The sequence below is a fragment of the Theileria annulata genome, chromosome 4 (genome assembly GCF_000003225.4).
Source record: "Theileria annulata chromosome 4, complete sequence, *** SEQUENCING IN PROGRESS ***".
Classification (NCBI taxonomy): domain Eukaryota; phylum Apicomplexa; class Aconoidasida; order Piroplasmida; family Theileriidae; genus Theileria; species Theileria annulata.
Genome location: NC_011098.1, coordinates 984,942 through 999,633, shown reverse-complemented (window position 1 = coordinate 999,633; position 14,692 = coordinate 984,942). Strand labels below are relative to the sequence as shown.

The following is a 14,692-nucleotide window of genomic DNA, read 5'->3' as shown; positions in this document are numbered from 1 at the left end:
TAATTCTATTTTATAAATTATATTCTATTGCTTATGGCGTTTAAATTTCTTATCGAGGCCAAAGGCTTTAAGTCTGTCCCTGTTAACGTTGTATGGAGTCATGGCCTTTAACATTTGTTTCCTCTTCCTTTCAGTCATTTTGACTTCTTTATTCTTTCGAGGCTTACGGACCTTTATATCATTAGGGTTTGGTAAGTCATAGCCAATCAGGTGCTTCAGTGGCATGATTTGGTTTAACTCTTTGTCAGACTTTTCGAGAACTACATTTATATCACACGGGTAAGGCTCAACTTTACGATACTTGAACTTGACTGGCATGTCACCGATATAGTCTTCGTAGTCGAGGTCGTAGTTCTCAATTTCCTCAGGCGGAGCACAAATTATTGGAACATTCTTGCCCTCAAAGTCCTTATGCTCGTGACCAGTAACTGTTAGGCATTTTTCACACAAAGTAAAGTCGTCACATTCTTTACAGTCATAATGTGTTTGTCCTGACGGGATTCCTTTCTTACAGTCGTCACACATCCACCACATTTCAGGATTCAAGTCAGAATCGTAATTGTCGTCCTGCTTATCGTACCCTAGACCTATTATTTTCTTCATGTCACGCTCGTGTTGTGCTGGATCATATGGTGCGTCAAAATCAATTGCATCATGTTTAATAGTTACTCCAGCAGTTGATTCTATTTCCTTTATCTTCTCAAACGTTGATTTTCTCAGATTCTTCAGTCTTTTGATCTTCTCATCTCTTCTAACTTTCTCCTCCAACTTCCGTTTCTTCTTTTCAAGTCTTTTCTGACGTCTTCGTTCATCCGGTTTCCTGGCTGAATCTTCTATATTTCTGGGATATCCAATGATTTTTGCTCCATCTTCTTCCTCATATCTATAACTCACATTAACATCACTAATTTACAAACCTGTAATTGTATTTTAGTTCAAACTCATCAGCCTTCTCAATATGTTCTTCATCATATTCGTCACTAAAAATTATCATAATTTCAATGGTTACATTTTCTGTAGGGTATGGTCGACTTTAAAATTCTCAAGTCTGTCTTCTCTCCATCTCTGGTTAAGTATGTAGTCCTTCAAAAACTCTTCATTCTCGTCAAGTTTTCCCTGTGAAGCTAAACATTTTTATTACTTAGAAACACACCCCAATAACTTGAAATCAATTCACTTTCCCTTAAAGGTTTATCCTAAAATTTTTAATATTTTAATTATTAGGTACAGATATGGTTCGAGATGGTATCAATTCTGGAATCACGTCAATTGAGTCACTTTTAGTTAAAAATTCCGAATCGTCTATAGTTTTGGAAGCCTCTAAAAACTCTTTCTTGAGTAAACTCTGTTCATCATCATATGAAAGCCCTAATAACAATTTAAATTATAGTTAAATACCGTTGGGATTAAGTTGGTCATTTTCAAAAGCTTCAGAACCATCTTTCAATAGTGTTTCACGAACTAAATCAGAGTATGTAAATGGTTTCTCCTATTATAAATTTATTTAAATTTATAGTTACGGTTTTATTTGATTTATCATCTTCATCTGGTTCAAAGTCCGAGTCGTTAAAGAATTTATGGTCATAATTGTAGATATCAGGATCATCATTCTTAATTTTCATCAAGGTTTTGAATATATTATCCTCAACTTTATGTGTAAGTAATTCAGCTGAGCTATCTTCAGATTCGTCAGTAGAATCAAAATCTATAAAAAATAATTTAAAACTATAAAGAGAATACCATCATCTGCGATATCATCTCCGTTAGTTAATTTGTTAGAATTTGAATGATTATTATGATTAGAAGATTTGTTTTTAGTTTTTCTGGGCATTGAGACTACTAATGTTACATTTATTATTTAATAGTTTAATTAAAATTATTTATAAATAATATAAATATAATATTATACAAATTTTAATAATAAATTTAGAAAAATGAAGTGATATTATTAATCAGTATTAAGGGTATAGTGTATAAGATATAGTATAATTAATATATTTTTAATAAATTATATTTTAAATTAGAAGCATATTATATTTTTGTATTATAAATTTTTATTTGTATTTTTAATAAAATGAAATATTATATCACATTGCACAAATATGATTATTTATCATTTAATTCATACAAACCCTTATTTCATCTCAAATATATCAAAAGGATATTTTAATGTTTCTAACATATTTAAATTTGTTCCATTATATCGCAAATTAAACTCTTTCTATACAACAACTAATCGATGTACAAATAATATTTTAAAAAATCATAATTTAAATGAACCAACTTCTACCAAAAATACTAATTCCTTCGAACAATCGCATAATATTCAGGATTCCATAACATTAGCTGATGATTCCTCAACTTTGAATTTGAACCAGAAACAACTTTGTAGAAGCTCTCACAAGAACTTTCTCCTCTACTCATATAATAACTTTGATTTCGATACAATAATAAAGATAAATAACCACGTTCTGGCACCATATCAGACGTCACCTAAAAGGAAAACAGAACTTCATAGAAAACAGTATTTATCAAAATTCCTAAAATGTATATCGAAACATAACCCTCAGTCTGACCATGAGATGCTGAGTAGATGGTTAATAAGATGTATCGATTTGTTGACATCGCATGATATGTACTCAATGTTAAGAGTACGATATATACTGAACTATGTAAGTATATAAATTGTATATTTTCAGGATAACTCATTTGAAACGCTGAGATCATCGTATGGGATTGACACTTTGGAGAAATTCTCAAACGTGCAGAGAGCCAAGGAAATTCGTGAAAAGGTTCTGGAAGAAAAGGCCTCTAAAAATAAAACCGCAAAAAGAAAGTTATTGATGAGATACCTCAAGATTAATAAAGTAAAGTTCCTTAGAGATCATAACATAACGGTACGAATAAATTATATTAATGAAATGTAGAAAGCTGTATATGAAGCAAGCATCGAGTGGAATGACGAGAATATAAATAAAAAGAAGATGGAAGAGTCGAGATTCGCATTCATATATAACTTGCCATTTATTGAATTTGATCACTTGAAGGGAAAATTGAGCGATGTATTATCTAAGTTCGGTCCACTGAAGAATATTGAGATTATTGACGACAGAGTACCGCCACTGGCTAGATTTGTGAACCCAAACAATATGAGTAAAAACCATAATTATGATCCAAAGGATAAATATTCACCCTTGTACGCTATAGTTGGTATGTTATTTAAATTATTAGAAAGTTTAGAATTTCAAAATCATGAGGACAGAAACTCACTTTGCTCATCAAACATTAGAGTTTTCGGAATTCTGTTCTTTGGGAGGATGATATACCCAGAATTTGCTGAATATAAACATAGTCTTATAACAGCAATTTATCCTCCGTTTAAGAAAATGTCAGGTACCAAAATAGATTTTCAAACTTTTTAGGAGCACTTCAGTTTATAGCAAACACTTTGGTGGATATATATGACGATTCTGACTATGAAAACCAAACTCACGGTAATAAAAACCCTAAAATGAATTTTTAGAATTTAGTACATGTAAAATAACGCCGTTGGTAAGGAGAAAGAAGAAAAACAATAGTTCAATGGTGGTAACAGCGGAAAAGAATATGAAAGACTTAAACACACAAGAGGAGAACAAACAAATTGAAGATAATCATATAGACCCAGGAATGATAGAGGATATAAAAAAGGATTCTTTAACAGAGTAAGATATATGGAATGAATATGTATGTAGTTTGGACCCTCAGTGGATAGTTTTAAGGTTTAATAACTTCAAAAATGCATATTACGCCAGACAAAAATTAGTAGAACAGATATCAAGTGAGCCGAGAAGTTTTGTATCATTTGATACAAAGAGATCAGTGTTCCATAATGGTATGTGTATAAAGTATAAATAAACAATTAGGCGAGTATATTGATCTACCACTGTTCCGATACACCCAAGATAATGAAACGGACATAACATATACAAATGTTGCTAAAATTCAAGGAGAATATGATTAAAGTTGAAAAATGAAAATTAATTTAATTTAATTTAGTAAATGTTGTGTTTATCACAATATATCATTTGTTTTATTTAGTATATTAAATTTTTATAATTATAAATTATTTTTTAATTTAAATTAATAATTAAATGATAAGGAAATATACAATAGCTCTTATTAGGGGTTTATCCCATAAGGGAAGAATCGGAGGAATCGCCTACTCGTTTTATGTACCAAAACGCTCAATCACCCACTCTTCAACAAGAATATACAGCTTAAAAAGATCAATAGATGAAGATATACTTAGAGGGAAACTAAATGAACTAAACCTGAGAGAAGCAAATAATTATGATCCAAAGATTGTGATTAGAGCAGTTGAATCCTGCCATAACAATGCATTCCCTAAAGATGAAGGAGTTTTAAAGGAATATTTAAGGGCTCTGGTTTTATCCAATACACTTTATAGTAGATCCCTTAGACCTCTGGTGGAGCAACCAAACACAAACTTTACAGATAATAAATTAAATGTTAGTTTAAACTAATAAATAAGTTTTATAATTAATTTTTAACATAATTAACTACATAATATTTAATATTTCAACTAATTAACAAATTAATAATAAATTTTAGGATAAAATTTTAAATTTGTTAGATCGCAATGAGTTACACCTCAAGGTGGATGAAAAGAACCCAATCCACGTAGTAGTTAACCCCTCATCAGGGAATAATGTGTAAGCTTTTAAACAAGTAATAACTTTTAGGTGGAAATTCATGAAGAAGTTCGTTTCTTTTTCAACTCTGGCACTGTTCTTTGGAAGCTTTATACTCATGTTTAACCAGAACCTACATAGAAGTATGAAACACTCATTCAAAGTAATAACACCAGACGAGTCTGACACAACATTCGATGACGTAAAGGTAAGTATAAATATTAAAAGAATTATTAGGGATGTGATGAGGTCAGGGAAGAGCTCGAGGAAATGATAGAGTACCTAAAGGAACCAGCAAAATTCTCAAAGCTTGGAGCTAAACTACCAAAAGGAATACTTTTGGCAGGAAGCCCAGGAACAGGAAAAACACTCATTGCAAGAGCACTGGCAAGTGAAGCTGGAGTGCCGTTCATTCACGCCTCAGGGTCAGAATTTGAAGAGATGTTTGTAGGAGTTGGAGCAAGGAGAATAAGAGACCTCTTTACAACCGCAAAATCAATCTCGCCGTGCATAGTTTTCATAGATGAACTGGACGCAGTGGGAAGTAGAAGGTCATCAATGGACCACAACAGTGTTAGAATGACCTTGAACCAGCTCCTGGTTGAGTTGGACGGCTTTGCGAAACACGAGGGAATAGTTGTTCTCTGCGCAACTAACTTCCCTGAAAGCCTTGACCCAGCACTAGTGAGACCTGGAAGATTAGATAAAACAGTGTATATACCTCTACCTGATATGAAGGGAAGGCTAGAAATACTTAAACACTACGCTAGCAAAATGATTTTATCTAGTGACATCGACCTTACAACGATGGCTAAGCGCACTGTGGGTATGACAGGAGCTGACCTTTTCAACATATTAAACACGGCTGCGCTCAAATGCTCTGTCAAGGGCCTTTCAGCAATAACAGCCACTGCACTTGAGGAGGCTTTTGATAGAGTTGTTGTTGGTTTGAAGGGCAAACCGTTAATAAATGAGCGTGAAAGGAAGTCGACGGCATACCATGAGGGAGGCCACACTCTAGTAAGTCTCCACACAAACTCGGCCACGAAGGTCCACAAAGCAACAATTCTTCCAAGAGGTAACACCCTCGGTGTCACATGGAAAATACCAGAAGAGAAAAAGGATACTAGGATGAACGAGCTCAAGGCTGAAATCGATGTTCTAATGGGGGGTATGGCTGCAGAGGAGGTCATTTACGGCAAAGAAAACGTGACTACAGGATGTCAAAGTGATTTAAAGAGAGCCACTGAAATTGCCAAGACTCTGGTATTTTTCAAAATTTTAATTTTAATTTCTCAGGTCATGCAGTTTGGAGTTGGACTTAAGGACGTTGTGGGTCCAATGTTCGTAGACACTCAAAGCTATAAAGAACTGAGTGAAGATTTGAGGAAGAAAATAGACTCAACAGTCCAATCAATTCTCGATGTATTTTATTATTCACAACAATTATTTATTCATGAACCCTTTTAGTTGATAATAAAATGATTTGTAGGAATCATATGCTAGGGCTGTTACAATCATAAAGAACAATGTTAACCAGCTCCATAGGCTTTCTGAGGCCTTGGTGGAGTACGAGACTTTAAACTACGATGAGATATTAAAGGCAATTGAGGGTAGGCTTGAGATGGGTGTGCTCAGGATCAACCCCAGAGATCAGAAAAACAAGGTTTCCAACATTAAAATCAAGTCAACTGGAGACTTGATAACCGAAACTCAAACTCAACACTCATTTAAATCTAACTAATCCACAATATTTAATTCATAAATTTCACTTTAATTTACTATTTTATGATTTACCCATTATATACACATGTTATATAAATATGTAGATATATGTATATATATACATATAGTATACTCGAGAAAATTAAAACTTGAGTAGGTGTGGGTACATGTTGTTCCTTAGAGTAAACCTTGACTTTAGGTACTTTGTCAAGAGTTCTGACTTTTTAAGTGAAGGAACCAATACGTCGTCAACCTTGCTCTGGAGAGCCCTGAGTTTACTCAAAAGTTCTGGGGACTTTACTGGAACCGAAGGCTCGTCAACAAACATCGAGTCCTTATTCTTGTTCTTCTTCTTGCGGTCCTTGAACTCTGCAAGCTTAGTCTCCTTAGACTTTCCGAAACTTTCGTCTGTAAGATCTGAAACTGCTCTTTCAACTGAGGACTTCAGTGAGCTACCATCAAACTCGGCAAACTCATACACGTTTGTTGATGTTGCAATCACGTACCTAGAATTAACTCTCCTCAGAGGAACACCGTTAAACGAGAATGGTCCAGTCACCAATAGAAGTCCGCTTTTCAAGACCTTCAATAAAACTACACGCTTTCCTTTGTAACTTCCTGTCAGTAAGATCAAAACTGCTCCCGGTCTTAAACTTTCGCGTACTTTAGGGGCGCTCGCATATTTACGACCTACAACTTTAGTTTTACCAGTTCTCGTTACGACTGTCTTTCTTCTATTTAATTTGACCTTGGGTTTAAGAGTCCTTGAAACTGCAGTCATTGTAATCTTTTATTCAACTAATTAAAAATTTGGTTTCAGATTGAAACAAAAATAATCTTGATAATATTTTATAAAGAATTAATTATTGTTTTATGGTAAATAAAAAAATTAATACAGTAAATAGTGTAGAATCTTTCAAGTCAAAATAATAAAACCAAAATGTAAGATAATATTATCATACAATGATCTACAAAAAATTCCAACAACTATAATAAGTTAATTAAATAATCAATTATGTCAGTATATTTAACGGTTATTTATTTAACTAATAGCCCCATGGGTAATACGTAAAAGATATTAAGGTATATAATGTAAACAAATGATTGTATTGCTTAACTAAAAATCATTGAATCATCATTATAACATTTAGAGAAACTTATATTCTAGTGATATAACTAATGTGTCATAGAAGGATGGTTTAAAATACTTTTTCAAAAAATATAAATATTTTCATATTATATAAAATTTTGATTCATTTATATAAAAATTTATCTTTCTTATGTATAATTTTGATCTTGTTTTAATACACAATTTAATTATATTATGTAGATACTCTAAGTAGATGATGTGTATGTAATCAATTAATACACAAATAATTTGTTGTAATATATTATATTATTCACAATTTTATGATATATTATCGGACTATCTTAATTATTTAATAATTCTATGTATTATAATTTTAAACATTAATTTCGTAGATTATTTGTGAGGCAGTAAGATTCCATAACGTAAATTTACTATAAATTCTTTTCTAATTCTTTCCTTTTGTTCTATTTAAATATAATATATTATTAGTAAATTCAGTCTTGAAATCTGTGATATATCCTTTTATTAATCTAGAAAATGGTAAGGGTTTTTCATTTAATAATGATTTAGAAAGTTGTTGGAGTTGACCTTGAAGACTACGGAACAAAGAGCGTTCTAGTCACAGCAGCATGGGCAAACGTAAACTTTGACTTTGAAGTGGCTAAAGGCACATGCTGCGCTTCACAGGCAAAAAAAAACGCCTTCTCAGAACTCAAACACGCAGTAACACTCGTTCTGGACAAGGATTTAGGAACTTTCTGCGGACACGTAACAGTATGCAGACACCTACTGGATCATGTGTCTAAGGGAACAGACGAAAAATCAGCCTTTGAAAGAAGTGACACAAGCAGTTGGGTTGAGTTTTTCTATTCAAGACTTGATTTTGAAACGAAACTCGACAAGTCATCAGTTGTGACAAGAGGATCAAACTCAGACCTTTCAAAAGTTGTAGTTTCACTAAACAATTATCTCGCAACGAAGACATTTTTGGTGGCAGAAAAGCTCAGTCCAGCAGATCTAGTATGTGCAGTTTCACTAGACCACCTAGTTCATCAAAAGAGGCTAGACGCAGAGTACTTAGAGAAGGAACTACTCCACCTAGCAAGGTTTTTGAGGACTGTTAAGGCGAGTGACTCATTCCAAAAGTTCCTGAAAATGGTTGAAAATTACAAATCAACAGGAAGACTAGACGGCAAGGCTCCAGCCAACAATGTCGAAGAGAAGTCTGAACCAGCTAAGAAACCCAAAAACCCAATGGACTTACTTCCACCGACATCATTTGTTCTCGACCAGTGGAAGAAGACATATAGTAACTGCAAAGGCGACTTATACAAGGAGGCGATGCCATGGCTTTGGGAAAGATTCGACCCAGAAGGTTGGAGCTTCTACTATATGGTATACAATAAGCTTGAAGACGAGTGTAAGTCTGAGGTCTTCACGTCGAACATGCTGAGTGGATTTTTGCAAAGGTTCGAGACTGAATTTAGGCACTATTCGTTCGGCGTACTTAATGTAATGGGCAGTAGCGGGAACTTTGACATCAAGGGCGTCTGGTTGGTCAGGGGAACTGAACTGCCAGCACTAATGACAGAGCACCCTTCTTACGAGTTCCATACATTCAGGAAACTTGATGTAACAAAACCTCAGGACAAGAAACTAGTTGAGGACTATTTCTGCGCTTGTGACGAGATTGATGGAGTGCCAATAGCCGACTGTAAGGTCTGGAAATAAATTAATTTGTTCAAGTATATACTACAATATTATTTTTAAACAATTCGTTCCATAGTTATTAATCTCAGTCAATGATGATTGGCGCGCTGACTGAGCCCATATCGTCAGTATCATCCATACCGTTGTTAAAGTACTTTTCAATTGTGTTGTTATGGATTTTTTTATCTGAACAAAATGACACCATTCAATCGTACTTTTGTTGACTCGATTCTTAGTCGACACATTTAAATCATTTGAGATCTTAATGAATTTACCACCGCACTCCTTTTCGTGTTTATCCCCTAAATAACTAACATTCATTTTAGTTCATACACCATAGGTCATTTGGGCCTGGACTCCGGTTCACGGCACGTTTAACGTATCCGAAAAAAGGCTCTTTGAACCTGCAAATACCCTAAAACAACAACATCTGAGTATATAAATTACGTCACATCTCCAAATGTGTTTAAGGTAGTAATTAACTTCATCATTAAAATCGTGGAACACAGTTACATTGAGCCCTGTCATCTCGTTAATTCTCTTCATTTGCCAAATAAATTTCTAAAAATAATAAAAACATACAATCAAACCGGCCCGTGTGCGAACATACGGTCTAATCTGTTTAAGATGAGATACGCATGGATCATTTCATGTAACAGAGTCTCCTAACAAGCATTAAAATAAAGTAATTACCTTGCAATCTTTAATTGTTCTGTACTTGAGTAGAGCCTCGCTAAGCCTTATACGGCATATTCCTTCAGGCTAAACATCTATAAAACAACACTTATACCTTGACTTGGCATATTCCTGCACATCTGGTCATCCTTTTACTCCAGGACAACTCCACGTGAGGGATGGTTCCGTTGAAACAAAGGTCATTATAATACTTAAACCATTCGTTTAAATCAAACTCCGCGAAAGAGCACTCCGATTCGCTGGAATCCAGCTCAACAACATCATCTGCCATTTAAAATGAAAAATCATAAATTTTATGACAATTTATAAAATTTTATTTCTATTTTACATTAAGGATCCAAGATTACTTATGCAAAATTTTATAATTACATTTTACATAAGATCCCTTATTTATGAAAAATCTTATAATTCTAATCTAATTTACAACACATAAAGAATGTGTAAAATAAAATTCTAAAATTAAAAAATCATTTTAAATTTAAAAATGAAATACAATGTTTTAGTCCAAAACGATCTATAAATACATTTTTATTAACTGTTGAAACCTCATAAACAAATGGGAGTGGTAATGTTATTTTCTTATCATCAACCTTGATATTTATTCCAAATACACTGTCTGATCCCATCAACACTCCTTTATATTCAGTTTTTTCTAAATCGTTCATCTTTATTACGACTTTCTTTCCAGTGTTCTCATTCCATTCTCTTCTCGAGTGTAATACTTTGCTGTGATCTGGTTTAGAACAAAGTGCCAACATGTGGTTTTTCATCACTTCAGTATGTTCCTCTTCATCCAATTGTTCCAGTCTTTTCTCTAAACTCTATTAATTAAGTTTATATAACCTAGTTTCAATAACATGAGCTTCAGCTCATCCGCACTGATGTTATCACACTCGTTCCTGGTCCTCACAACTAGTATTTTTACAACTCCTGGCAGCCATGTAATATCATAAACGTCAATTCCTGAGTGAAATCTCAAACCTCTAGCTGGCCATCCATATGATACACAGTCCCTGATATATTTGTTTGGTTACTATGAATACCTTATTGCCTCGTTCGCTCTAAGTCTCCAAGCACATTCCAGAGGATCATCCCACTAAACATTTTTAGAATTATATAGCTAACATTTTTCAGGTCTTCTAGAACTGGTGTGTATTTGGGTGTGTATTTGTGGTCCGACTCAATTAAATCAAACTCCATAGGATTCAGTTCTCTCGCCTAAAATTTTATAATAAACTCAACTAACCTTTTTATTTTCAAGTGCTCGTCTGTAATTCAAGACCATAAGAAATTGTTCATCCATCTCACTAATAAATTTATAACTTAATGAATTGAGTACCTGACTTTGAATCTATTTTCATAGTAAGCTTCCCTCATGTCAAGTGGAAGCTCCTTAAACTCTTCATACGTCAAAGGCCAATCTATTAAATAGAATATTATTATTTTAATCTTACCTTCACTTTGACTTCTTTCAAGCCACCTTTGTTGTGACTCACGTGCCTCAGCTATTGTCTAAAAATCCATTTGGATGTTAAAATTTACCTTAATTTCACCTCTTTTAGAAGGTTTAGTAATTAGTGTTTTCTCCAATTCATCACGGGGGTCAAGTTCAATAATCATTGATGTGTTAACATCCATCCCGTTTTTCTTTAAATCTTCATAACTTGGCCATGGTCCAAGTCCTGGGTTTATCTTGTCATATTCTGATAGATCAACCTAAATTTTATTAATTTTACTAAATAATACTTTAATTTTCTCCTTCCTTGGCTCTTGTTCTGAATAAACATAATCTTTAAAGTTATTTCCAATAGCTCGATTTAATTCTGAAATCATGTGAATTTTGTTGTATACCAGAAAGTGGACTTTTATCAACAGGTGTTACTCTCCTTCCTTTCCTAAAAATTATAGTTAATTTGGCCCAAAACCTTCTAAGTTTGGCGTTTTTCATATATTCGGTTTGGATTTCAGACTCTTGTATATCATCATTTCTATTTTCATTGAATTTAGTTAACTTTGATGTGTTGAAAAATAAGTTCTTGGGGGCATCGTAGTATGGATAACTATTAAATAAATGAAAAATTGAATATATAACTTACGGTGCGTATTTTGAAGTTTCAATTTTGGTAACTTCTAGTTCTTCGAATGAAGTTTCAAGCAAATCTGTGTATAATAGGAACTTGGACCTCGGAGTGGTTTTCAACTCGTTCATATTATATGATAGATAACAGAATTTATAATTACATGTGATAGGTTTTACTAATGACATTTTTGTCAAAATTAATAAATTTATTATCACAGAAGGAATGTTAATCATTATAGAATCCTTCAAAAGATAAATTTATCTTAACATTGCGATGATTAAATTTAAAAATTACACCTAGATACCAAGATATGTACATTATTAAAATATGATTTAATATGAACAATTTAATACAAAATATTATACACACCCATGTAATCATGGGGAATGTGTAACGTAATTAGTTATTAAAGTAATGTTAAGTTGTCAAAATCCTTACTGTCATTACTTTGCCATTTTGGAGGAACAGTTTGAGGAAGTAACCAGTCTTCGTCTGTTGATGGACCAAATGAATAGACGTTACATGTAACTTTGTACATGTCATCACGAAGTTCAGGATAATCATGATAGGTATAATCAACTTTGGCCAATGCATAGCAAACTGCTTTTGTCTTCTTGTCCCTTTGTGCATATACTAATCTCAAATATCTCGACTCGCTTTGTTTTACAAATGTTGATGTGTAAATGACTTTTGTAATTATTCCAATATGGTCCTTGAATTTCACAATATCACTGAAAATAAATATATCGTTAATGACATACTATGGTTCAACTAGTACAAACAAGGAAGAGTATTTTCCATCGGATTTAAAATCTCTTAATGCTTGCGATACTGAGTCAAACATTTCAACAACCCCTTGTGGTATTCTAGGTTCTAAATTCCAATTCGAAACACTTACGCTAAGTGTTAACCTGAATTCATTTTGAATTTCCCACCTAGAATATAAAGTACCTGCAGCTAAGATAATCCAAAAAGCTTTTACCCAGAGCTATGTTAACCATCCCTGCTTTAAGTCTTGTACTTTCAGTATCATTTGGGAAAATAAGGTTAAGGTTACTTGTTCCATCAGAATTGAAATAGTTTAGTGAATTCATTGAAAGAAATTCGACATCTTTGTCATATGCTTCTGAAGGAGAACACATATTATTGAATCTATGAATAACAGCCTGTTCAAAAGCAATAACACTAAATTCAATTCCAAAATACAAAAACTGTCCAAAATAATTCCTCAAATCCCAAATTAGTGGGAACTTCCCGTGACCAACTTCCAGAACAACGTCTGAATCTGAAACTAAGCATGATTTCCTCCTAGGTCTCAATTTGCTTAACGCCTGTGTAATTATTCTAACAGTTTCTGTAGTATTGAATCCTGAAAATGGATAGTCGGAGGCCCTGTCATATGTGTAGAAGAAATCCCATGTTTTAATCTCATCTTCAACGTTGATGTGTGTAGAATTGGCTAAGTTGTTTGTAGTTTCGTATCCTTCGCAGTTATATTCTTCACCCGAGTACCTTGTCGATTTTATTTTTCTCCTAAGTGAGACCCTCCTACAGTCCTGAATTAAATATTATTTATATTAAGTTACTTTATTAGAGTATAAATCTGAAATATCATTTAACTCAACTTCATTCATATTTTTTTATGAAGATCTAGATTATGTACTGAGTATTTAAAATTTATTAAACCGTTTGATTATAAATGAAACGATTAAAAATATTAATTTAAATGAACAAAAATTTAAAACTAGTCATAAAATAATTAAATAAATATTCAATTAAATTATAGGAAAAATATTAAAATGTGTGTTAGAAAAATATTTTAAACCCCAAAAACTGTTTTGTGTTGTGACTTGATCAATTTATTCAATAAGTTATCTCTTAATTGAATCTCGTCAGCTTCTAAAATGTTTAAATTATTTTATTTTAAATATTTACCCGTTGATTCTACACCGTCGGATTGTAGCTTGTTAGAGATATCACCGAATTCTCCTGATGTCGATTCAACTCCCTCCTTATAATTTTCACCAGATGTATCCAGAGAAACTTCCTGAAATTATTAATTATAATAATTATAAATATTTATAAGTTTTAAACCTTTTTCTCTAGCTTTTTTTCATTTTCTTCTCGTTCTTCCTGGAATAATTTATCCTTAGTTAACGGATCTGAAAATAAGTTAATATCATTTCCATACCTATCAATGAACCATCCTCTATTGTTTCGTTAATTTCCTGTATTTTCTTATCAGAATCTATTTCTACTCTTTTCTGAAGTATCCTTGAAAACATATTATCCTCATTTGTTGGAATAGAATTCACATTTTGAATGTTATATTTTATAGAGGATGGAAGTTTAACGACATCTTCAACGTAATTATCATTTCTAGATGATTTGTTATTTATAAAATTTAAAGAGAAACATGATGTGTAATGAATTAGTGCCAAATGTATCATTAATATTATGATCAAGTATCTTTCACACATTTGAATGAATCATCGTTATATAATTAAGAATTTGATAAAGAATTTGTATACAAATTTTAGAGAATAATTAAAAATGTTAACAACAACAAATAGTTGAATGAATATGTGGATAATATAAATCTCAACAAATTGTGATTGTAATTTAAAAAATCACACAAATTATAGTTTTTATCTCATTTCTAATTAAATAATTAATATTATCATTATCATTTTTAA

General features: G+C 32.5%; 8 protein-coding genes across 8 annotated transcripts, besides 3 other annotated features; 3 read left to right on the top strand and 5 right to left on the bottom strand.

Moving 5' to 3' along the window:
• Nucleotides 1-24: 24 nt before the first annotated feature.
• TA08735 (uncharacterized protein) lies at nucleotides 25-1,831 on the bottom strand (the record flags this gene model as incomplete). Its single annotated transcript, XM_948062.1, has 8 exons — nucleotides 25-883; nucleotides 918-980; nucleotides 1,010-1,124; nucleotides 1,154-1,196; nucleotides 1,229-1,368; nucleotides 1,399-1,489; nucleotides 1,521-1,705; nucleotides 1,741-1,831. 8 exons carry the CDS (start codon nucleotides 1,829-1,831, stop codon nucleotides 25-27), a joined length of 1,587 nt encoding a protein of 528 aa, XP_953155.1.
• Nucleotides 1,832-2,102: 271 nt separating this feature from the next.
• TA08730 (uncharacterized protein) lies at nucleotides 2,103-4,003 on the top strand (the record flags this gene model as incomplete). The annotated part of the gene is made up of 7 exons (XM_948061.1): nucleotides 2,103-2,672; nucleotides 2,700-2,897; nucleotides 2,928-3,393; nucleotides 3,423-3,494; nucleotides 3,524-3,704; nucleotides 3,735-3,874; nucleotides 3,906-4,003. The coding sequence occupies 7 exons, from the start codon at nucleotides 2,103-2,105 to the stop codon at nucleotides 4,001-4,003; spliced, it is 1,725 nt and encodes a 574-aa protein (XP_953154.1).
• A 130-nt stretch (nucleotides 4,004-4,133) lies between these two features.
• TA08725 (metallopeptidase, putative) lies at nucleotides 4,134-6,438 on the top strand (the record flags this gene model as incomplete). The annotated part of the gene is made up of 5 exons (XM_948060.1): nucleotides 4,134-4,511; nucleotides 4,615-4,715; nucleotides 4,746-4,902; nucleotides 4,932-6,119; nucleotides 6,187-6,438. The coding sequence occupies 5 exons, from the start codon at nucleotides 4,134-4,136 to the stop codon at nucleotides 6,436-6,438; spliced, it is 2,076 nt and encodes a 691-aa protein (XP_953153.1).
• Nucleotides 4,765-4,818: a sequence feature (1 probable transmembrane helix predicted for TA08725 by TMHMM2.0 at aa 167-184).
• Nucleotides 6,439-6,561: 123 nt separating the features above from the next.
• Nucleotides 6,562-7,200, bottom strand: TA08710 (60S ribosomal protein L6, putative; the record flags this gene model as incomplete). Its single annotated transcript, XM_948059.1, has 1 exon — nucleotides 6,562-7,200. The coding sequence occupies one exon, from the start codon at nucleotides 7,198-7,200 to the stop codon at nucleotides 6,562-6,564; it is 639 nt and encodes a 212-aa protein (XP_953152.1).
• An 846-nt stretch (nucleotides 7,201-8,046) lies between these two features.
• On the top strand, nucleotides 8,047-9,240 carry TA08705 (elongation factor 1-gamma, putative; the record flags this gene model as incomplete). The annotated part of the gene is made up of 2 exons (XM_948058.1): nucleotides 8,047-8,055; nucleotides 8,080-9,240. The coding sequence occupies 2 exons, from the start codon at nucleotides 8,047-8,049 to the stop codon at nucleotides 9,238-9,240; spliced, it is 1,170 nt and encodes a 389-aa protein (XP_953151.1).
• Nucleotides 9,241-9,304: 64 nt separating this feature from the next.
• On the bottom strand, nucleotides 9,305-10,186 carry TA08700 (uncharacterized protein; the record flags this gene model as incomplete). Its single annotated transcript, XM_948057.1, has 7 exons — nucleotides 9,305-9,405; nucleotides 9,435-9,521; nucleotides 9,553-9,634; nucleotides 9,667-9,780; nucleotides 9,810-9,884; nucleotides 9,913-9,981; nucleotides 10,010-10,186. The coding sequence occupies 7 exons, from the start codon at nucleotides 10,184-10,186 to the stop codon at nucleotides 9,305-9,307; spliced, it is 705 nt and encodes a 234-aa protein (XP_953150.1).
• A 196-nt stretch (nucleotides 10,187-10,382) lies between these two features.
• TA08695 (uncharacterized protein) lies at nucleotides 10,383-12,229 on the bottom strand (the record flags this gene model as incomplete). Its single annotated transcript, XM_948056.1, is given in 10 exon segments — nucleotides 10,383-10,727; nucleotides 10,736-10,898; nucleotides 10,924-10,976; nucleotides 10,993-11,126; nucleotides 11,158-11,237; nucleotides 11,255-11,427; nucleotides 11,458-11,618; nucleotides 11,652-11,738; nucleotides 11,767-11,975; nucleotides 12,012-12,229. Coding segments are annotated over 10 exon segments (1,623 nt in total).
• A 173-nt stretch (nucleotides 12,230-12,402) lies between these two features.
• On the bottom strand, nucleotides 12,403-14,476 carry TA08690 (uncharacterized protein; the record flags this gene model as incomplete). Its single annotated transcript, XM_948055.1, has 8 exons — nucleotides 12,403-12,727; nucleotides 12,758-12,907; nucleotides 12,948-13,544; nucleotides 13,583-13,599; nucleotides 13,822-13,895; nucleotides 13,932-14,043; nucleotides 14,091-14,158; nucleotides 14,188-14,476. The coding sequence occupies 8 exons, from the start codon at nucleotides 14,474-14,476 to the stop codon at nucleotides 12,403-12,405; spliced, it is 1,632 nt and encodes a 543-aa protein (XP_953148.1).
• Nucleotides 14,396-14,464: a sequence feature (1 probable transmembrane helix predicted for TA08690 by TMHMM2.0 at aa 5-27).
• Nucleotides 14,411-14,476: a sequence feature (Signal peptide predicted for TA08690 by SignalP 2.0 HMM (Signal peptide probability 0.962, signal anchor probability 0.024) with cleavage site probability 0.845 between residues 22 and 23).
• Nucleotides 14,477-14,692: the final 216 nt, after the last annotated feature.